Source organism: Sus scrofa, chromosome 11 (genome assembly GCF_000003025.6).
Source record: "Sus scrofa isolate TJ Tabasco breed Duroc chromosome 11, Sscrofa11.1, whole genome shotgun sequence".
In the NCBI taxonomy this organism is placed as follows: Eukaryota; Metazoa; Chordata; class Mammalia; order Artiodactyla; family Suidae; genus Sus; species Sus scrofa.
Window position 1 is genome coordinate 20,895,261 of NC_010453.5, and position 23,086 is coordinate 20,918,346.

Sequence of the window (23,086 nt, forward strand, 5' to 3'; positions counted from 1 at the left end):
CTCCCCATGCCAGGGGGGCAGGACACCCCATCTGCTGGACCCACTGACCAAGTGGCCTGGAACGGAGGGGAATGTTCTGAATGACCAAAGGAGACAAAGTCATCCGCAAGAAGGGGTCCTTCCCCAGGCTGCCCCTGCTCTCCAGAGTCAGAATCCCTTCTCGGAACGGAGGTTGCATTGTTTCCAAAGACACACCGTCCACACGCAGGCCCACCTCTGCGAGGGTTAAACTGAGGATCGGCGGAAAAACCAAACCACCACTTCCTACTTCATTTCCCCAGGAAAATGTATTCCAGGTTCCGAGGAAGCCCGGCTGTGACCGGCCGCGGCGGATCTCCAGTTGGCGAGTCTGGGTGTGACTGCCCGCCACACAGAGTCACCTCTGCGATCCAGTTCGCACGGAGCCAGTGCAAGTCCTCAAACCACACTCACTGCGATCCTGAACTAACACGTCCAATCTGTAACCACTCTTAGTTTTCTTTTCTTTTTTTTTTGTCTTTTTGCCTTTTCTAGGGCAGCACCCGCGGCATATGGAGGTGGTTCCCAGGCTAGGGGTCTAATCAGAGCTGTAACCACCGGTCTACACCACAGCCACAGCAACGCAGGATCTGAGCCACGTCTTCGACCCACACCACAGCTCACGGCAACGCCAGATCCTTAACCCACTGAGCGAGGCCGGGGATGGAACCTGCGTCCTCATGGATACTAGTCAGACTCATTTCCACTGAGCCAGAACGGGAACTCTTTAGTTTTCTGTCTTAGTCTTCCCAGCTTTGGGCCACATGAATTTTTTTCTTAGAGACCTTCCTCATGGCTGGTCCGGGTGGGGCCGGCCTGAGAAGGTTATGGAATGAGGGTCTTCCATGCACCCATCCTCCCGGCTCCACAGAAACAGCCCTCCGCTGGGAGGGGCCACCTCCCTGCTGTGTGACCTTGGTTAAATGGCTTAAGCTCTCTGAGCCTCAGTGTCCTCAGCTATTAAACGAGGGAGGGATGTGAATGGGTGCTTTCTAGAACTCTAAACTCCCTCTTTAACTACAGTCAATATTTGGTAATAACCTATCAGATAAGAAGAATCTGAAAAAGAATACGTATATACACACACATATATACGTATAACTGAATCACTTTTGCTGTACACCTGAAACTAACACAACATTGTAAATTAACTGTACTTCAATTAAAAAATAAAATAAAATAATGAACTCCCTCTTCAGGTTATGATAGTCAAGAAAGGCATTTCAGAGGCAGAGATCACTTTTGACCAGATACTGGTTGGGTAGAATCCAGCGAACAGCCGGAAGATTTAGGAGTTACTGCGCTCCTGCTGCAGTTAGAACAGAACACTTAGCATGAATTAAATGAAGTAATGAATATGTCACATATATTTAATACATATATTTACATACAAAGCACATGGAGCATGCCTGGCACAGAGAAAGCGCTTGATAAAGTCACGTATTGTTTTATAATCATTGTCCTCACCACACTACTGAGTACAGATCGTTCCCATTTTACAGCTGACATCAGTTTATAGGCAACTGATGTTCAGGGTTTGAGCCATCTGGTCAGAGTGGCCTAGTTTACAATCAGCAAAGCCAAGAGGTGGACCCAAGTCTCTGAGACGCAAGAGAGCTGACTTTTCATCTCTAAGGTACACAAGAGGAGAGAAAGTCCCTTTGGCTAAGGCTGCAAGGCTTTACCTGGAAATGACCCTTGTTAATGAGAATGCTATAACATGTGCAGTACTTTTAAATATGTTATTTCTTTAATCTTTGTGCACTTCTGCCAAGTATGGAGGTAGAACTATGTCTTTTTATTTTTGCTTTTAGGGCTGCACTCATGGCATGTAGAAGTTCCCAGGCTAGGGATCGAATCGGAGCTACAGCTGCCAGCCTACACCACAACCAGAGCAACTTGGGATCCAAGCCATGTCTGTGACCTACACCACAGCTCATGGCAATGCCAGATCCTTAACCCACCGAGCAAGGCCAGGGATGGAACCAGCATCCTCATGGATCCTAGTCGGGTTCGTTATCCACTGAGCCACGAAGAGAACTCCAATGTCTCTATTTTTTTTTTGCCTTTTCTAGGGCCACTCCCGCGGCCTATGGAGGTTCCCAGGCTAGGGGTTGAATCGGAGCTGTAGCCACCGGCCTACGCCAGAGCCACAGCAACGCGGGATCCGAGCCATGTCTGCGACCTACACCACAGCTCATGGCAATGCCAGATCCTTAACCCACTGAGCAAGGCCAGGGATCGAACCCGCAACCTCATGGTTCCTAGTCGGATTCCTTAACCACTGAGCCACGACGGGACCTCCAATGTCTCTATTTTTAATCACCCACAGCCCCTACACATGACAGGTACTCAAAGACTATTTACTTTTACTTTACTGTCAATTTCAAGCAATATTTAATACAATAAAATCTCCACCCATCCCCCTCAGAAGTCATGGTAACAGCCTCTGGATTTCAGAGGGCTTATCAAACACTTGCAAATGTAGAAGCAAGCAACCTTATCTTTGTTTTCACTGCTGTCAATAAAGAGTAACTCTAGGGACCCACCAACCACCAAAAAAGAAGATTCTCAACTTGAGAGAGATCAAGGGGGCCCAGACTAGCCAGAGTCACCCATTTTTAAGTATGACCGTGGCCCCTGCCTTTCACAGCAGCTTCATGGGCTCAGTAGCATTCATGGAGGGTCTACCTTGGGCTGAGGCGGGATCGGCATGAGCTGTGCTGGATCCTGGGATGGGGCAGGGAACAAGACAAGCCTGGTCCGGACCTGGTGGAAGCGCAGCCTTGCACAGGCAAAAAAGTCACTTCACCCAGGCCCAGGGAGGAGTTACAGTGACACCAGGGGTGAGCTCGTGCTGAGCTGAATCGTGGCCCCCTAAATTTGTGAACGGAAGCCCTATCCCCTAGTCCCCCAGAAAGTGATTTATCGGGAGATTAGGCCTTGAAAGTGGTAAGTAAGGTTAAATGAGCTATGGGAGTTCCCTGGTGGCTCAGCAGGTTAAGGACCTGGCATTGTGGCGAGGCCAGAGAAAAAAAGGTTCAGTGAGCTCTTACGGAGAGGCCCTAATTTAGCGTGACTGACGTCTTTATAAGAGGAGGAAATCTGGACCCACAGAGACACCAGCGATGTTCACACAGAGGAAAAGCCATGGGAACACACAGGGAGGGTGGCCAGGGGCCTGTCTACAAGACGCCTTGGGAGAAAAACCAGACCTGCCGGCACCTTGACTTTGGACTAGCAGCCTCTAGAACGGTTGAGAAAATAAATTTCTGTTGTTTAGGCCACCCAAACTGTGGTATTTTGGTATGGCAGACTGAACCCACTAATACAGTGAGAAGCGAAGAAAAAAAAAAAGCTGTATGAAAAAATAAGGTCAGGACCCAAAAAAAAGGCGGCCAATCAGCAAACCATGCACAGGTAGGGGGTGGCATCGTGGCAGATCTAAGACGATGGATTGAAAGTGTATGGACTGGAGTTCCCATCGTGGTTCAGTGGTTAGCGAACCCGACTAGCATCCATGAGGTTTCGGGTTTGATCCCTGGCGTGGCTCAGTGGGTTAAGGATCCCGCGTTGCCGTGAGCTGTGGTGTAGGTCGCAGAGGCGGCCTAGATTCTGAGTTGCTGTGGCTGTGGTGTAGGCTGGCAGCTATGGCTCCGATTGGACCCCTAGCCTGGGAACCTCCATAGGCCCTAAAGAGACAAAAAAGACCACACACACACACACACACACACACACACAAAGCATATGGACTAAGAGAGCTGTGAGTAGGAAGGAGGAAGCAGAAGAGTGCCCTGTGTTTATCTAGCACTTTCTGTGAGAGGCTTGGAGGGCACATATGACAATAAGGAAAAAGCCCTGCCTAGCCAGACTTCACAGGCCAGCAAAGGGGGAGAAAGCTTCAACACGGGGAAAGTACCAAAGAGGAAGGCAATAATTAACCCCAAAATGCCATAAAGAAATGATGCCAAAGTGCCCTAAGGCTGCTAATTACAAGGCTCAGCTCTGCAAGGAGGGGCTGGCAGGGAGGCTGGAACTGGAGGAGGCTCAGGACTGGCTGCAGGGGGACTGGGCTAAGGAGGTTCTCCCAGGGCAGGGAGGGGGCCCAAGGGAGAGAAATGACCTGGAAAAGCGAAAGGAAGGCCATCTAAAGAAGGCCGGGTCAGGCAGTCTGCTGGTGATGCTATCTTTGAACTTGTCCCTGTCGCCTGCAGAGATAAAGTGCGTCAAATCAGAGCCAAGCTGACGGAACCAGGTCAGATGCGTTGAGGCCAGGCGTAGCACTCTAAGGCACCAACATCAAAAAACAGGAGAGGACGTTAGAGAAATACAGTGGGTAGCGAATTTACAGCCTGCGCTGCGGGGGTCCGAGGTCAAAGGCAAGGCCACGGGAGAAGCCAGAGGATTGAGGAAACTAAGACGGGGCCTCTCAGCCCCTCTGGATTGAACAGTGAAGAGGAAATTCAAGGCTCACTGAGGGGGAGGGATCCGGGCTCTGTTTCAAGGCCCAGGGTCTCAAGCCCCCTCCAGCAAAGAGACTGAGGAACCACAGCAGAAGGAGGAAAGCAAGCATCACGGAAGAATCCAAAATGACACAAGGCTGGCCCTGGTGACTTCAAACATCCTGGGAGAGGTTCGGGTACCAGAAGCTGAGCTGGTTCCGTATCAACCTCGCACTACTACAGAAGCAATGCTTTCTCATCAAGCAACAAATAACTGAATTAATTTTAAAAATGCTTCTGTTCTGCACATCAAAACACTGTTCTTCTCTATTTTGGTTTGGTTTTCTTTTTTCCTTTTTGGCTGCCCCACGGCATATGGAGTTCGCAACGCCAGATCCTTAACCCACTGAGCCAGGCCAGGAATCGAAGCTGCGTCCCAGCGCTCCCAACACTTGGCAGATCCCGTTGCGCCACAGCAGGAACTCCCTTGTCTGGTTTTTTGGTCCCACCTCTACTCCTCCTTTATGGCCAGTGAAGGAGGATGTGCATGGGAGAATATTAATATACACAGAAATCTGACTATCAAGGCATTTCCCTCTTGCTGAGTAAAAGCAAGAAACGCCAAATTCTCACAGTTCCTCAACTTTCTTTTTGCGTAAACAATCTCACTTGATTTTTGAATTACTTTGTGGGAACAGATGGTTTCCAAATGTCTGACTTCTGACTACAGTATATGAAAGCAATACTACTGAACTCTGAAATTAAGATGAAGAAAACACAGACATACTTCAAGCTTGCGTCTGTCTTGGCAGGCCTGGTTTTCTTGAATGGAGGCTTACACGAAAGCCCGACCTTCTTATTTTTCTTCTTTCTCGCTTTTTTTCCCCTTTCTCGTTAAACAATTCACATGACACACACAAAAATGCATCTGAAACATCACAGCAACCGAAAATTCTGCTCCAAAAAATACTTACACACCACAAAAAAAGAGTAGCAAGAACAGAAGCCTCTAGACTTCCTATAACTTATACACAAATAAAGGCATCCGATATGTAAATATCTGGGTTTAGGGTCTTACATCCTTAAACTTGTGATGGACTCTAAAAGTACAGACTATACTTTTATCATTTGAAATAAACACAGCAATTAACACCAAATTACCTTTATTCCAACAAGTGACACAATCATTCCAAGAGTCCACAAATGGTGATCTTGGTGGCAGTACCAGAGCTAAGCCCAAGCCAGTTTCCCCAGATGTCTCTCTAAGGCAGACCTACGTCTAATTTTCCAAAAACCAAGCCAAATCTGGAAAGGAGCATCACAAACAGGTTTTTGTGAGGCGCAGACAAAAGTTCAAGTCATGTGGTCTGTCTGATGAACCCATGACCACCTTAAGCAGAGCGGAGCGTTTCTGCCATTTAAATTGCCAAGTCTGCGGAAAAGCACACTCAATACAGCACGTAGGGGGATATGACTTTGGGGAGCTATTAAGAAAAAAGTACAGGCTGCCCAGCCTAAACAAAGTAAGTCTCTATATCTGTACTTCTATCTGTAAAGACATAGGCAGCAATTGAAAATTCTAGTGCAAAAGAACTTTCATGCCACAAAAAAACTGTCGAAATAACAGATGCTGCTAGACTGCCTATAAATTATACAGAAATAAAAGCATCGGACACATAAATACAGTTGGGTTTTATTTTTTGGTTAAGCCACTCACATATCTACATACATAGAAATATATGCCTATAAATACAGGGGATAACTATCCTTACAGGAAATCAGTAGACCTATAGATACACCTATAGATAGAGAGACACAGGTAGATAGAAGGATAGATATGAAAAAAGGGGAAAAATAGACGAGTACAGACAAAAGGAGGAAATCACTTATGTTTAAATAAGTAGCGGTGAAGCTGTGTAACAGGATAGAAAAGGCCTTTGTTCACACCAGCAGGACAGCAAGAGCAAGAGGAAGCTGACCGCTGCCCGGATCAACAGCGACATGAATTTCAAAAGGTATCTCTACCCTTGAAATGCTCATACCAAAGAAGTGCTAAACCACAACATGAAAAATTTAAGTTTGCAACAGAGGTCAAAAAAAAAAAATTTCTTAGCCGATCAAACCAAAACAAAAAAACTTAGCCAATAATTGCAGTTAAAAAATGTAAATAGTGAGTTTGCCACATTTTTGCCTAATAATCCGCGTGCACCCGAAATCCAAGAAGTCATGGTGACTAACACACTATTATCTGTTAGAATCCTTTCAATGCTGAAGGGCAAACCCTGGACTGACCTTTATAAATTGGCACAGATCAAAAATTCCCAGAGGTTTTTGTGGCCTACAGTTGTGTGCTCTTATTCTAGAAACATGATTAGTGTGCTCCTGCCTTTTCAATACAGAGCAGCCCAGAATGCAGGCCATGAGAACAGAGGTGTGAGAGGGGAGACGGTTTCAGCCACACACAGAAACGTGGCAGAGCGAGCCTAGCTGGACGTGGTTCAGGGCCAGCAAACGCGTGCAGTCTTAGTAGTCCTAGTAGCATTATCCTCTACACCTCACAAGGGAGGAACTGATCAGTAAGAAAAAATAATAGGAATGCAAAGGATGTGACTCATTGTTTCTGAGTGAAGTGTTTAGAATATATGTAATGAATAAAAGACATTGAGGGAGTTCCCATAGTGGCGCAGTGGTTAAGGAATCCGACTAGGAACCATGAGGTTGCGGGTTCGATCCCTGGCTCACTTAGTAGGTTAAGGATCTGGCGTTGCTGTGAGCTGTGGTGTAGGTCACAGACATGGCTCGGATCTGGTGTTGCCCTGGCTCTGGTGTAGGTCAGCAGCTACAGCTCTGATGAGACCCCTAGAAACCTGGGAACTTCCGTATGCCGATGAGGCCCTAGAAAAAGACCACACACACAAAAAAAAGGCCATTTAAATGAGAGTGATTACCACCATAAGCAATCTTACACTCATGACTAATAAATTTAATTCAATAGCAGAAACAATTTGCCACTAGCTGTAACCACTACAGATCAGACATTCTAAGAAAGCATATGGGATTTCAGGTTTCATTATCTTGGTAATAAAAAATCTTTATGCTGAAATTATGGAATAGTATGTGAGGACAAATAATAGATTTCATCACATCCTGTCACATCCCAATGACTCAAGAGTGCTAATATCCCCAGGCTGCTGTAGGATGGGAGCGGCACAGGGCAGTCAGGCTTTAGCAGATAAGCCTGCCCACAAATCTCAGAGAGGATGCTCTGCCTCTGCAGACATTTGAAAAGAGGTATCTCACGCGGGCTGGGCACTGGCCCCACAGACTGAGACATCCCAGGCTCCGGCCATCCCCAGCATCCTCCAAGGGTCCTAAGAGCCCTGTGCTGCTACCCCACGGGTGACCGTGCGGCGGAGGACAGCAACTGGAACAGGCCTGAATGCCCTCTCCCACCCTTTTATTCACAGCAGATCTGAGGCTGTCAGGTTCTCACTCCACGTGTTCACCTTTCCCGGCACAGAATGTTCACGAGCCCCTCTATCCCAAACCTAGTCATCCTACAAAACCTGCCCCAAAGCCCACCTCTGCTATCAGGGGCCTTCCTAACCCATTTAAGGAAAATGGGTTTTTTCCCCTAAGAAAAATGCGTACGCACTCGATGGACAGAGCTTAGACATCTGCCCGGTGGCCCAGGGCCTCTCTACTGGGTGTTTACACCTGGGTTTTCACCTCTGTCCGGATAAGCTACATTGCCCAAGAGTGCAGTTCTGTTTAGGCGGCTGCCAACAGAGTTACTTTTACAAGGCATAAACCAAATGGCCTGGAGTATACACCACCGTACAGGGAGAAAAAGCTGTCTATGTCACTCCCTGTCTTAACAAAATTTATGAAAAAGTCCACTTTACGTCTTAGGTCTTTAAGGACCTTCATGCGTCCTTCTGATGTTAAGAGATGTTCTGTAAACTAAATATTAACTCCCGGGAGACACCGTGTCTGTCTTGTATATGTTACTACTCGAACTCTGCGCTCTACTAGAACTCTTCATATGCAGCAAATGTCAACACTTCCAAACTGAAGGTAATTTTAACTCGTGTTTTATTTTGAGTTTTGCGCTTCCAAATAAGGAACAGTGCTCAGTAAACAGAACAAAGGGCAGGAGACATTTGGTTTATACCCAGCTTTGACCTGAGGCAAAGATGTTTGGCAAAAGCAACTCTTTAACACATTCAGGTGCTTTAATTTCCTGGAAAAGAGCTGCCTTCATTGACTATTCTTTAGCAAGTTGCCCTAACTTTCCACAAAATGTCACTGACACTCTCCCTCCCATAATGAACACTGCCTCTCTTTTTTTTTTTTTTTTTTTGACGTGGAGTTAAGCCTCCAAGTTATAACTAGGTAGAATTTCCTGAGCGCCAACCATGCAAGGGAAGTTCATAATTAAAAACCTGCAGAACTCACAACCACAGCTCGTCACAAGCAAGCAAGAGAGGTGAACGGAAATATTTTTAAGCATTGCCATGCCTCCCATGGTTAAGGTCTTAACTGAAAGAAGTGGTCCCTGCTCTTAAAAGAAATGCCAGCAGAGCAGACACGTCCAAAGTTTCCTCCACTTTGGAAATAAACATCAGCGGAACAAACAGAGGAACAACTTTTGATCCCCGCGTCTGAAATGTACAAACACATATTATTATTGGTCACGCCAGGTCCATTTTCTGCAGTCACATCTAATTCTCCCATAGCTCGTGGTACACTCTATGGCAAAAGAGAAGCAGAACTTAACAACAGATTTTTTTTTAAGTTAATGATTCAAGCAATTCTTGGAATAACTTCCACTTGAGAAAAGGCAACTAAGAGATCCTATCAAGAGACTGCCCCAGCTGTTGACAGCTCTGCTCTGGAAATTCCCTCTTTTCTGCCCATCCTGGACTCTCCCCGAATCCAAATTACAAAGTTCAATGACCCTGAGGTGTCCTGTTTGCCTCTAGTGAACTCAGAATTCTGCCTAAATAGTCATTAGGACTCTCAATAAATGTGTGTGGAATTAAGGGGAGGGGGGGAGAAAGCACTGGAAAACTAGCTCCAAAAAGCCACTGCCTGCTCCCTCCGCCACCATCTCTTCCCACCGAAGAGGAAACAGGCAGATCTGGACCTCACAGGCCATTCGGGATCCAAGGGGTCTGACACTCGGCCCGGGAAGTGATGACAGCCAGCAAGTCTGGACAGTGGTTCCCAAATGGGGCACCCATTGCTCTGGGAAATGCTAGGTGCTGGCCATGCTACAAACCCTCCCCACGAGGAGATGAAATTGGACTGCTGGGAACCGAATCCGTTCTGTAGGATCCCAAGGCCTGAATCGCGTTCCACCACCCTCCTTCCTTCCTGTTTATAGATCCCGGCTCCAATAACTCCAGTTACCAAAGAGAAAGCAGACGTCTCAGAAATATGTCAACACATGACATAACTTGAAAACCCTGTATGCTCCTTGGCGCGAGTTACAACTTGCCCGGCTCACCGAGGAAAACCGGCTCACTTTACTTTTTTTTTCTTTAAAACATGCCAGGCCGTCCTCTCCAGGGCCCCCGCAAAGATTGGGTTACTGAGAACTAGGTAGCCTCGGTGGCAGAAACCAAGCCGCGTGGGCGGTTAGCTAGAGGCAAGGCACTAGGCAGCCAACCGCCTTGCCAAGTGGCCGCGATTCGGCTTCCCGACCACCGCCGCCGCTCCTTCCTCGCACAGGCGCAGGAAGGGGGAGCCTCGGCACCTCCTCGCAGGCGGCACCAAGTTGCCCGATCGCTGCGCGAGGCCGCCGAGAGGGTCTCGAGGCACCGAGCCGGTGCCCTCCAGTCGGCGGAGGCCGCGCCACCTTTGTCTGGGGTTCCCCATCAAGAGCCGCGACGCCTCCCAGTAAAGCGGAGTTGCCCGGGACGGAGGTGCAGACACCGCGGACGGGTCCTCAGACCCCACGCGGGGCCCAGGAAGCAGCTGCGGCGGGCGAAAACCTCCCACATCCACGGCGCGCACGGGGCGCGCCCGCAGGTCCCAGCCTGGCTGCCGCATCCCCCGAGCGGCCGCCGCCGGGTGCGGAGCCGCAGACCCCCGCGCTCGTGGGCGCTGCGGCGGGGAGCAGTCCCGCTCTCTCGGCGCCGCACAGCGGGATCGCCCCCGCGGCTCCCTTCCTCGGGAGAGCACGGGCCGCTGGACCCCCAGCAAGGCCAGATCTCAGACCGGCCACCGCGTCCGGGAAGGCACGACAACCAGCCACCCACACCCACTGCCCGCCCACGGCCCTCTCTCACCTGCCTGCACCGTGTCCGAGAGGTCGTGCGCGGGGGCCGCAGTCCTGGGAAATTCCTTCAGTTTCCTGGCACTGAGGTTCAATCCCCCGGAGTTGGCCGCTTCCTCCAGCGCGCGCTCCAGCCCCCGGTTCAAGGGCAAGTTGAAGCCCCCGCTGCCTCCGCCGCCGCCGCCTCCCCCGGGCCCGCCGCTGGCTCCGGTTCCTCCGTGGAGCTGCTGCTGCTGGTGGTGGTGGTGGTGGTGGGGATGATGATGTGGGTGCAGAGGAGCCACCGAAAGGGCAGGGACGAAAGGTTGGGGTTCGCTTCCCGGCGTCGCCATCTTCTCCCGGGCCCCCCCACCCCGCCCCGCCGCTCCTGCGGGGGGGTCACAGCTTTACCCGGGAAAGGGAGACAGCTGCCCGGGCCGAGTTCCTGCAGGGCTCCACCGAAAGATGCTGCAAGAGCGGGAGGAGGGTGTGGCAGGCGCGCGGTACGAGGAGCAGACGGGGAGGCGGCAGCGGCAGCGGCAGCTTGGTCTCGAAGGTTTCCTGTCCCCGGGAAGCTAAGGACTGCGGCGGCGGCAGCGGCGGCGGCGGCGGCGGCAGCAGGCAGCGCGCATGTGTCTCCTCCCGCCCCTGCTCCCTCCTCTCGGCGCGCTCCCCTCCTCCGCCGCCCGCTCTCTCCTCCTCCTTCCCGCGAGCGGCCAGCCCAGCCCCGAGCCCTCCTCCGCCGCGCGCCGCCGGGCCCTTCTCTCTGAACGCGGGGCGGGGCGGGGCGGGCGGGGGGGCGGGGCTGGACGCCTGCCCAGGGGTCACTTTCATTCAAATGCCGAACGTCCCTCTGGGGCTCTTTTTGCCCCTTAGAGGGCTTTACGGAAGCAGAGGTTTTAGGGGATCTGAGAAGACAGTGGCGAGCCAATAGATGGGATGTGAAATACAGTGAGATCACGGGGAGGTGAAGTTATCTCAAGTCTGCACATTTTTCTTGTTCTTTGACCCACAGGGAAGGCAGTTTTTCACCGTGGGGGGGTCTGGCCAACGGAGGACCCTTGGCAGGTGGGCACCGCCAATGAGCCAGACGCTGATCTAAGTCGTCTACAGGAATGATCTCAATTAATCCAGGGACCCCACGAGCAGAAAAACCGCCTTCTCCACTCCCCAGGGGAAGTTTAGAAACTAGTCTGAGGTCACCCGCGCAGTCAGAGACGGAGCTGGTTTCGAAAGTGGAGCCTTCAGGTTCTAGGGCCGCCCTCCTTCCTGTAAACTCGGGCTGAACCCCACTGCAAACAAATAGCAGCCGGGCAGAAAGTTTTCTGAGTGATGGCAGAAAACCACAGGCACAGAAAGAAAGGACTTTCAAAATGAAGGTGGCGTTATGGTAGACAGACCCCTCTGGCACAGGAGAAAGATGGGCTGGCTGTGGCTGAGCTTGGAACTGTGTGGAGCTGGAGAGGTCAGAAAGTCCCTGACCCCAACTGGCCGGTAACTCAGTCACAGTTGAAGCCTGCGCACTGGTATCGTCAAGGTACCCGCGTGGGCTCTTCTTACCCCTGCGGGGCATGGGAGCTCATCTATCTGCCTGCAAGCGAATTTCAGTTCAGCCCAGACCAACGCCTGCAACACCAGAGGTGACAGAGCATCTGACACCATAAGAGCAGATCAGCTGGCAGATGGATCAAGTCCCACTCTTTCCCAAAGTTCCAGCTCCAGCTCCCTGGGAGGGAGCCTTTATTTTTTGCTCTACACCCTAGGCTTGAGCAGCGCCCCCTTGAGCGACTTAAGCTAGGGGAAGTGAGGATGAGGGCCGAGTGAGAAAATAATTCAACGCTTGGAGCGGGGGAGTCATTTTTTTTAAGTGGTGTTGCAGAAAGAGGATGACCTGAGCCCGAGGCGGGGCCTAACGCCTGGCATGATCTATGTCACTGGCATTGACTGCGTGCATAGTAAGTCGCTTTGACTCCTGTGGGATTCTAGAATTACAGCTTTCTAACCTCCAAGGAGGAGACAAGCGCCACCTGCTGGTATCCTCCCCCCAAACACCCTCTCTCACCAAAGCCTTCGACCCCTCTGCCTCCTAGATGTGTAAAAACCAGGCTTGAAAATGATGATGATGACGGTGACAACGAAAGGGTACCTATAAAAAAGCAACCTACCAGTCCCTTTCCTCACTATTCTTTTCTCCAAAAGCCAGTGAGAAGCAAGACACAGAAAATTTTCAAATTTCCTTTGAAAGTGTTCAGCGAAGACCAGGTGCCAGTCTATGGGATCAGCATGGAGGTTACTGTTGAGGACACCTTCTGCAAGGCTGCAAATTTTGTTTAGACCATGAATGGTGGTGATACAAGCTGTAGAGCATAACTTCTTTTTCTTTTTCTTTTTCCTTTTTTTTCTTTTTTTGTTTGTCTTTTCTAGGGCCGCACCCGCAGCATATGGAGGTTCCCAGGCAGGGGTCTAATCGGAGCTGTAGCCGCCAGCTTGCACCACAGCCGCAGCAACTCGGGATCTGAGCCACATCTGCAACCTACACCACAGCTCACAGCAATGCTGGATCCTTAACCCACTGATCGAGGCCAGGGATCGAACCCATAACCTCATGGTTCCTAGTCGGATTCATTAACCACTGAGCCACAATGAGAACTCCTAGAGCATAATTTCTTAAGACCACAGATTCTTTTTTAGAAGAAATGATGGGATATAAGGGCAGAGTTTGCTTTGGAACGAGTCATCTGTTCTTATGTCAGGTTGACCTAGTTATCCCAGTTTGCTTTACCCTCTCCAGATTTCTAGTGTAAACTCCTTGAGGGAGGGACCTAGTCATTTTTACAGCTTCCTCCCTGTATCCCAGAATCCAGAAAACTACTTTGCATATAATGAGTGCCCCATGATTAGTAATTAAATGTTGCACAATAGGCCATTTGACATAAAACCTGTGTTTTACAGGTGGCCATTTATTGACACATCTTTTAAATGATGTTCCTGAGGAAGGAATTTTTTTCCTTAAAATGGGGAGAATACTAACCCTTGAAACTGATCTTGGCTGTTTGTAAATATTCCAGAAACTTCACAGCCATTTTCTCTTGCTATCTTGCTTCTTCACTAATTTTTTTTTAAATAAGGTGGACATCTCTGCTTGGTTCGGTACCCTTTCTGTTTCTTCTGAAAAGACTCCTCTTCCTGGTTCACTTTCCCGACGCCATGCAGATGGTCCTCTGATAAGAGCTGTGTTATTATATCCACCCGGCTCACCATCTTGGTTGTTCCAGAAGTGAACTTCTGACCAAATGACAGAGCGCCCAAAGGATCGGAGGCTCCTGACTGTGTTCAAAACCTAGATTCTGGGAGTTCCCGTGGTGGCTCAGTGGTTAACGAATCCAACTAGGAACCATGAGGTTGAGGGTTCGATCCCTGCTCTTGCTCAGTGGGTTAACGATCTGGCGTTGCAGTGAGCTGTGATGTAGGTCGCAGACGCGGCTCGGATCCCGCGTTGCTGTGGCTCTGGCATAGGCTGGCAGCTACAGCTCCGATTAGATCCCTAGCCTGGGAACCTCCATATGCCGTGGGAGCGGCCCAAGAAATGGCAAAAAGACAACAACAACAACAACAAAATAAAAAAATAAATTAAAAAAAACCTAGATTCTGACTGTTTCTGATCCCACCTTAATTTCTCTGAGAAAGCCAGTAGCTTATAGATAAAATATTCTACAGTTTACTGAAGTCAATTTTTTTTTTGTTTTCTGAAAATCCAGCCAAGAGTTCTAGTTAATACATTTAATTTGCCACATTTTAGCCTTTATTCCCTCTTATTTTTCCAAATAGCCTCATTTTCTGATGGTCCTTTTTACACACTGTTTGAATGATGGCAGCAGAATTTTTTCCCCATGTTTCATCTTTGGTACCTTCCAATCATTTCACCAAGTTAACAAGATTCACATGATTGAGAGAATGGGGGAAATAGAAATATTCCCTGTTTACAATATTGGCTATTAGGAGAAAATTGGTGTTTCACCAATAAATCAACAAATTTGAGAACTTATTTTTAATTCTTGTACTCAGAAAACATATCAGATTATATAGACTCTTCCACCTTTAAGACTTTGCTCTTTTATTCTCACCTAAAAATGGAAGTGTGGACAAGCTTATAAAAATCAAACTTGTTAAAAATGGCAGATAGAGGTGAGCAGGGCTATTCAGCCCATATCACCTTCTCAGAAAACCACTGAGAATTCTCTTTTGAAGGGGGAGGAAAACATTTGCCCAAGAAGAGGTCATAGTCAGTCAGGTGTGTCTTTTTTTTTTTTTTTTTTTTGATTGAAGTGTAGTTGATTTACAAGGTTGTAATAGTTTCAGGTGTACAGCAGAGTGATTCAGTTATACATACGTATACTCTTGACGTTCCTGTCATGGCTCAGTGGTTAATGAACCCAACTAGAGTCCATGAGGATGCGGGTTCCATCCCCGGCCTTGATCAGTGGGTTAAGGATCCAGCATTGCCTTGAACTATGGTGTAGGCTGCAGAGATGGCTCGGATCCCGCATTGCTGAGGCTGTGGTGTAGGCTGGCAGCTGTAGCTCCCATTCGATGCCTAGCCTGGGAAGATTTGCTGTGGGTGTGGCCCTAAAATGACAAAAAAGACAAAAAAAATTTAAAAAAAAGAAAAGTATATATATATATATATATATATATATATATACTCTTTTCCAGATTATTTTCTATAATAGGTTATTATAAGGTATTGAATATAGTCCCCTGTGCTGTACAGTAAGTCCTTGTCGTTTATCTATTTTGTATGTAGTCGTGTGTATAAGTTAATCCCAAACTTCTAATTTATCCCTTCCCCCCATGCCCCAGTCCCCTGCTCTCCCATTTAGTAATCATAAATTTGTTTTCTACATCTGTGAGTCTAATTCTATTTTGTAAATAAGTTCTATCATTATTTTAGATTCCATATGTAAGTGATATCATATGATATTTGTCTCCCTGACTTAAAATATGAATATGATAATCTCTAGGTCCATCTGTGTCGCTGCAAATGGCATTATTTCATTCTCTCTTTTTTTTTTTGCATCTCCAAATCTCATATTTTTAATTAAAATATTTAATTTATAATGTGCCAATTTCTGCTGTAATTTCATTATTTTTTTACACAAGGATTTTTATTTTTTCCATTATAGCTGGTTTACTTAATTTCATTATTTTTTATGGCTGAGTAATATTCCATTGTATTAGATAGATAGGTAGGTATACATACCACATCTTCTTTACCTGTTGATGGACATTTAGGTTGCTTGCATGCCTTGGCTGTTGTAAATAGTGCTACTATGAATCTTGGGGTACATGTAACTTATCAAAGTAGTGTTTTCTCCAGACAAGGCAAGTGTGTCTTTCATGGTCCTCACTGCCCCCTCCAGCCACAGTAGGTGAGGGTACCGACTGGACTCTCTCTCCTGAAAATTTAAGCAAAAGCACTCCAAAACCATAGGCAAATAACAACAGGCATTTGACCCCAAAGGCAGGAAGAATCAGGCTTATTTACATCTTTTACCTTAATCTTCTCCAACCTCTCAGTTTCAGGTTCCTCTTTTCTAAAAAAAGGAGGAAGAATATTCCCTTTTCTGCCCCTTTTCTGGTTACTCTGTCCACATGCTCTCAGTCTAAAGTATTCTCTTTGTATCTGTACTTATAAATATTTTTCAGTAAGTATTTCTCTGTAAGTGGTCAGAGTATGTGGGTTTGTGTTCATTAGCTTTTAGGTACATAAAATGCAGCTCTCAGTCCTTTTTTTCCCCTAGAAGTTTCAGTAAATAATGTCTGTCTGAGATATTTGCATATCGTAAGGCAACGAATAAGACAATGTGAATTTCTCTGAAGATGATAATACTACCTGGGACATATTCAGGAGATTTTTTTTCCTAGCATTCCAAAACACGAATCTGACAAAGCAAACCTGACAAAATGAGAAAAAACTAGAACAGTATCCTGAGTTTTTCATTAATGCTGAATGTTTTCAATTTTAAGAATTGTGTATAAATGTTGAACTGTGTATATCAATGGAAGACTGTGCTCTCCTATTTTTTTTTTCTTGGGAAAAAATGAAACAATGGTAATAATAAATTCTGGTCAAATTAGTCTACCCTTATTTGAAAAAAAAAAAAAGCAGGCTACTAGAAAAAATAATAACATTTTTTTAAAAAAGCAGGCTGCTAGAGTCAGCTCCCAAATTAGTTTGTTTAATGTTATTTCTCTGTGAAATCAGAAAGCCCACAAACTGCTTGCTGAGATTCTCAGTTTTCTTAAGAGAGAGAGGAGTTAATCTTACTTAACCTGCCTTCAAGCTTTTTCTCAAGCTTTGCTCACACCAAACTGTAATTGAATGTAATGCCTCGAATCTCTGTGAGGGTGCTAAGCTTTGTTTGGGTCGCCACCCCAACTCCCAACCTATTTTCTAGGCATTCTCATTCCAGAGTTGATCCTAAATCTGAAAAGAAAAACCTGCCTGCCTTTGGATTTTGAACGGTTTTGCAACTAACCCTTATCCCAGTCCAGCTTTCTTGCCCTCTCCATTCCATCCTCCCAACCAAAACCCTCAACCTCAGTCACTGGTGCTCATGTGTGTCCTCCCTGAGAAAAGCCCCAGAAGCTTCTCTGTGGCCAGGCCCCGCTCTGCCTTTCTCCCTGTTCTATCAAAACAGAGCTCTAGCTCCTAGACCAGGGAGACTTTATTTACGCCCTCCTTTCCACTGCAGCTCCTTTGAAATGAAGAAGCCACAAAATCTGGGCCATCAAAATATCCATCTCAAAGAGGCTGCCTTCTGGAACCATCCTCCAAATGACAAGAGAAGAGCTATCTGTGTATAACTGGATGTTATGGGCTTTTATCTGTGTTCTATTTCATAAATATACTTGAGCTTAGGACAAAATGCCAATTTTGTGTGTTGCTTTTGTTTGTTTGTTTTTGTCTTTTTAGGGCCACACCCATGGCCTATGGAGGTTCCCAGGCTAGGGGTCAAATTGGAGCTGTTGCCACTGGCCTACGCCACAGCCACAGCAACACCAGATCCAAGCCACATCTGCCACACTACCCCATAGCTCACGGCAACGCCGGATCCTTAACCCACTGAGCGAGGCCAGGGATGGAACCCACATCCTCATGGATACTAGTCAGATCCTTTTCTGCTGAGCCACAAATGGGAACTCCCTTTGTGTGCTTTTTATTTCTTTTAAGTAATGTTTTAAAATTATATATATAAGATGTTATAACCAATTGTGTAGCAGAAAAACAACATTCTGACCCAGAATGTCTCCCTATTTGTACTTAAGGTACTTTGCATCTAACCAGCACCTATGAGATATAATACACCATTTTGTTTTTTTTTTTTTTTTTTTTTTTTTTTGTCTTTTTGCTATTTCTTGGGCCGCTCCTGCGGCATATGGAGGTTCCCAGGCTAGGGGTCTAATCGGAGCTGTGGCCACCGGCCTACGTCAGAGCCACAGCAACGCAGGATCCGAGCCACGTCTGCAACCTGCACCACAGCTCACGGCAACGCCGGATCGTTAACCCACTGAGCAAGGGCAGGGACCGAACCCGCAACCTCATGGTTCCTAGTCGGATTCGTTAACCACTGTGCCACGACGGGAACTCCTAATACAGCATTTTGAAAGAAACTATGAGGACAATAGAACTTGGACCATTGAGGTGAGAAACTGATTGTAACGAAAAGGATTCTTTGGTTTAATGAAGTTGATCTCTCCTTAAATAAATTGTAAGGAAAAAATTATCGTGATCAAGAGCCGACACTCTGGTTCCTGTCAGAAGTTACTTAGGAGGATCCCAGGGAAAAAGTCATTGGATGTTAAGGATATAAGGGCATCAGCTAATAGGACTTTAACTTATAAAGAAACATATTTTTAAGCAGCTGGCTTTTTTAAGATGTGAGTGTATGAGTTCCCAATGTGGCTCAACGTGTTAAGAATCTGATGTTGCCCCTGTGAGGATGCAGGTTCGATCCCTGGTCTCCCTCAATGGGTTAAGGATCCGTGTTGCCACAAGCAGCAGTGTAGCTCACAGATATGGCCTGGATCGTGCATTGCTGTGGCTGTGGCGTAGGCTGGCAGCTGCAACTCCGATTCAACCCCTAGCCTGGGAATTTCCACATGCCTCGGGTCCAGCCCTAAAAAGAAAAAAAAAAAAAATGTGATTTCTAATATTAGACAATATCTTTACTATGATTATTTCCCCTAAATATTTCACCTATTTATTATTTCATGTTATTGGGTTACAATATAATGCATGGTATGTTATTGGTTTGTAATATAAAGAATATATAAAATACAGTGCTGGTCTGGGAAAGTTACAGCATCTGTCCTAATTAGTTAAAAAAACAAAACAAAGGAGTTCCCGTTGTGGCGCAGTGGTTAACGAATCCGACTAGGAACCATGAGGTTGCGGGTTCGGTCCCTGCCCTTGCTCAGTGGGTTAACGATCCGGCGTTGCCGTGAGCTGTGGTGTAGGTTGCAGACACGGCTCAGATCCTGCGTTGCTGTGGCTCTGGCGTAGGACGGTGGCTGCAGCTCCGATTGGACCCCTAGCCTGGGAACCTCCATATGCCGCAGGAGCGGCCCAAGAAATAGCAAAAAGACAAAAAACAAAAAACAAAAAAACAAAAAACAGGAGTTCTTTTCATGGCACAGTGGAAACAAATCCGACTAGTATCCATGAGGACCCAGGTTTGATCCCTGACCTTGCTCAGCAGGTGAAAGATCTGGCAATCTGTGCTGTAAGTCACAAACCTGGCTCAGATCCCGTGTTTCGTGGCTGTGGCCAGCAGCTGCAGCTCTGATTTGACCCCTAGCCTGGGAACCTCCATATGCCTCGGGTGTGACCCTAAAAAGCAAAAAAAAAAAAAAAAAAAAAAGAGTATGTAAAGTATTTAAGGGAAATTTTTTTTTTTTAAATAAATACTTGTCTTGCCTGAATAAACTGAAGTCCTCTGAACCTTAGTCCTTAGGCTGTTAATAGGCGTTGTGCAAAATGGGTTTCGCTGCCAAATAAGTTTGGGTTAATAAAAAATTTAGAAATTGTTTTACTCTGGGGCATCTCAGAGGCTTTGATATGCGAAAGTGCATTGCGAATATGCAAGAGGGAGAGATACTATATATCCAGCTTTTCTTACAGACCTTTGACCAATAAATCTCTTCTTGTAAGACTGTTATCCTTAGACCACACATTGGGAAACATTTTATATGTATGTATTATATATTCATGTTTCATATATACCATTACATATATAACCTTAACATATATTATGTATATAACATATAAAGCATGTGCTTGTGTTATATATGTTAACATATGTAGCAGACATAACATATAATACATATATAGCATAACTATAGTATATAAAGGATTAAAATTTACCTCCTAACCTACATTTTAAATAAGGCCAGTGTCACTAATGCAGGTCCTCCAGTAAATACCATTCCAGGCCTGTTGTTCATCAGGTGGATCTTCAGAGAACAAACAGGTCTTCCGATTTGTACTTCAGATACTTTGCATTTAACTAAAACACTCATTTCTATGTTCCCTCAAGGCAGAGTTCAGACTCTTGATGTCATGACCGGGTTATTTTCCCAACCCAAGGCTGTCATTAGGGCTTGGTCAGATGCAGAACTATAGGATGGGTCCCAGAGTGACTCTTCTCCCCGGATTTGGCGGGACACACAATCTGGCTTTGAGGACAGGACGCTTTCTACACGCCGATGCAATCACGGGGCACACAGGGTCTTTCACTGTACCCGCGCGCAACCTCAGGTGTAAGTCACATCATTCCAGACATCATTCGATGAGGGGTCAGACCCAGACTTGGGAATAATGCCGCATGATGGGGCTGGTCATGCAGAAACAAAGAAACGCTGTCATGGCAGCCTCATCTCCTGGCAACGAGGTCCAGAGGCAGCACAACCTACCTTGCTGCAGAAGCAAAATGAATTAGAATTTTAAAAAAGGGGACTTTCTTCAATTTCTGGCTGATGCAGAAAGAGCCAAATCAGGAGGAGGGGGATTCACACTGAACCATGGACATGAAAAGAGCTTCGCCCCAAGGAGGATGAACCGTTCTGGAATCAGTAGCCACGGGGGCGTTGTTGTCTGCAGGTCTCTTGGCCACCAGAAGCTCCAGCCCATTGAATGAGAGCAAAGGATAGTCTCAGGCCGCGCAAATCGCAGACCAGTGAGTGGACGTACGTATGGTAGCTCCCAGCTCTGGGAGAAACGCCCAGCAGGTAGCACCCCAGCCCCAATGGCTGGATTCAGGGCAGGGCCCCAGGCGGGTGAGCTGTAGGCCAATCAGGAAGCCTGCAGGCATGGACTCTCCCTGCGAGGATGGGTAAGGATGCACAGGAAACCGCTAACAGTGAGCTCCGCGAAGGAACACTAGGACAACGGGAGAGAGAAACTTTTTCTCTGGTGCCTTTGTTCAGTTTAAACGTTTCACTTGAGCATCTGTAACTCTTTTTAAGCAATTAATTACGTTTTTTAATAATGACTGTTATTTTTTCCATTATAGCTGGTTTATAGTGCTCTATTTTCTTTTTCGTTTTTTGGTTTTTTTGTTTGTTTGTTTTTGGTCTTTTTGCCTTTTCTAGGGCCGCTCCTGTGGCATATGGAGGTTTCCAGGCTACAGGTCCAATTAGAGCTGTAACCGCCGGCCTACACCACAGCCGCAGCAACGCGAGATCTGAGCCGCATCTGCAACCTACACCACAGCTCACAGCAGCACTGGATCCTTCACCCACTGAGCAAGGCCAGGGATCAAACCCGCAACCTCATGGTTCCTGATCAGATTCGTTAACCACTGCGCCACCATGGGAACTCCTACAGTATTCTATTTTCTACTGCACAGCAAAGTAACCCAGTCACAAATATATGTATACATTCTTTTTCTCACATTATCATGCTCCATCAAAAGTGATTAGATTCAATGAGCCACATTTAAAAAATACCCATTAAGGAAGGAGTTCCCGTCGTGGCTCAGTGGTAACAAACCCAACTAGTATCCATGAGGACTTGGGTTCAATCCCTGGCCTCGATCAGTGGATTAAGGATCTGACGTTGCTGTGAGCTGTGGTATAGGCCAGCAGCTGCAGCTCCAATAGGACCCCTAGCCTGGGAATTTCCATGTGCTGCAGGTGCAGCCCTAAAAGACCAAAAAAAAAAAAAAATTGTTATAAAATACCCATCGAGGAGGAGTTCCCACTGTAGTGCAGTGGGTTAAGGATTTGTTCTTAGCCAGTGTTGCCTCTGCCCTGGCTTGGATCATTGATGAGATATGGGTTGCATCCCTGGCCCCGCGCAGTGGGTTAAGGATCCACAGCTGTGGCACAGCTCAGATTCAATCCCTGACCCATGAACTTGCATATGCCGTGGAGGCAGCCGGAAAAAAAATACTCCTTGAGAAGATGGAGCTTGGATCAGTAGTCACTGGGGAACTGTTGGTGAGTCCTGAGGAAGATTTAAGTGATACTGTGCTCTGTGGAGTGAACTAGAAGTGAAGAAGTGAGCCAGAATATTGCTACAGTGATAGGAAGCCGGACAAGGAGGGCTCGAATTAGAATGAGATGTAATAGGGAAGAACAAGTCTGACGCCATATTAGGTAAGTTCCTTTTCCTTTAACCTTATTTTAATCTTTGTCCTCTGTCACTTGTGCTAGTCATCCTGGCTCTGCACCTTTTGCAAAAAGAAGCTACCTATAGCCTGAAATATACAGGAGAGCCTTATTCTTAAGGCTCTAATATTTAAAAGTGTTACTTTTTTTTTTTTTAACAGCCACACCTGCAGCATGTGCAAGTTCCCAGGCGAGGGGTCAAATTGGAGCAGCTGGCCTACACCCCAGCCACAACATGGACAGATCCTTCACCCACTGATTGAGGCCAGAGATAGAACCCACATCCTCACAGAGACAATGCCAGGTTCTTAACCCAGCTAAACCACAAAGGGAGCTCCAAGAACATTACATTTTTAGACTAAAAAGTTGCAGAACAGAGAATAACATTTGTTTTGTTGGAAGTTTACCGGAACTTGATGACCTGACCTACACGGAGAGTTATAAGACCAAAGGCTCTCGGACTCTAAGAAATTTGCAACAACTAACCACGGCCCTCTCTCACCTTGCCTTTAAAAGGGCTTTGCTGAAAGCCTTCAGGGAGTTCAGGGCTTTTTTGGGCAGGAGCCATCCCTCTCCTTGCATAGCCCTGAAATAAACCTTTCTCTGCTCCAAGCACGGATGTTTCCGTGTCGTTTGGCCTCACTGTGCGTCGGGCACATGGACTTGGATTCAGTAACAGAGACACTGGATG

At 46.9% G+C, this 23,086-nt stretch overlaps 1 protein-coding gene across 5 annotated transcripts in view; it reads right to left on the bottom strand.

Annotated features, from left to right (window-relative positions):
- LRCH1 (leucine rich repeats and calponin homology domain containing 1) overlaps positions 1-11,483 on the bottom strand; it is a 219,087-nt gene extending 207,604 nt beyond the window's left edge. For 3 of the 5 annotated variants that reach the window (XM_013980520.2, XM_005668415.3, XM_021065587.1), the window contains exon 1: positions 10,757-11,483. In XM_013980520.2, coding sequence (XP_013835974.2) covers positions 10,757-11,075 — 319 coding nt within the window. In that variant the 5' untranslated portion in view covers positions 11,076-11,483. The remainder of the gene's footprint in view (positions 1-10,756) is intronic. The other 2 variants (XM_013980521.2, XM_013980522.2) reach the window with 2 other exon arrangements.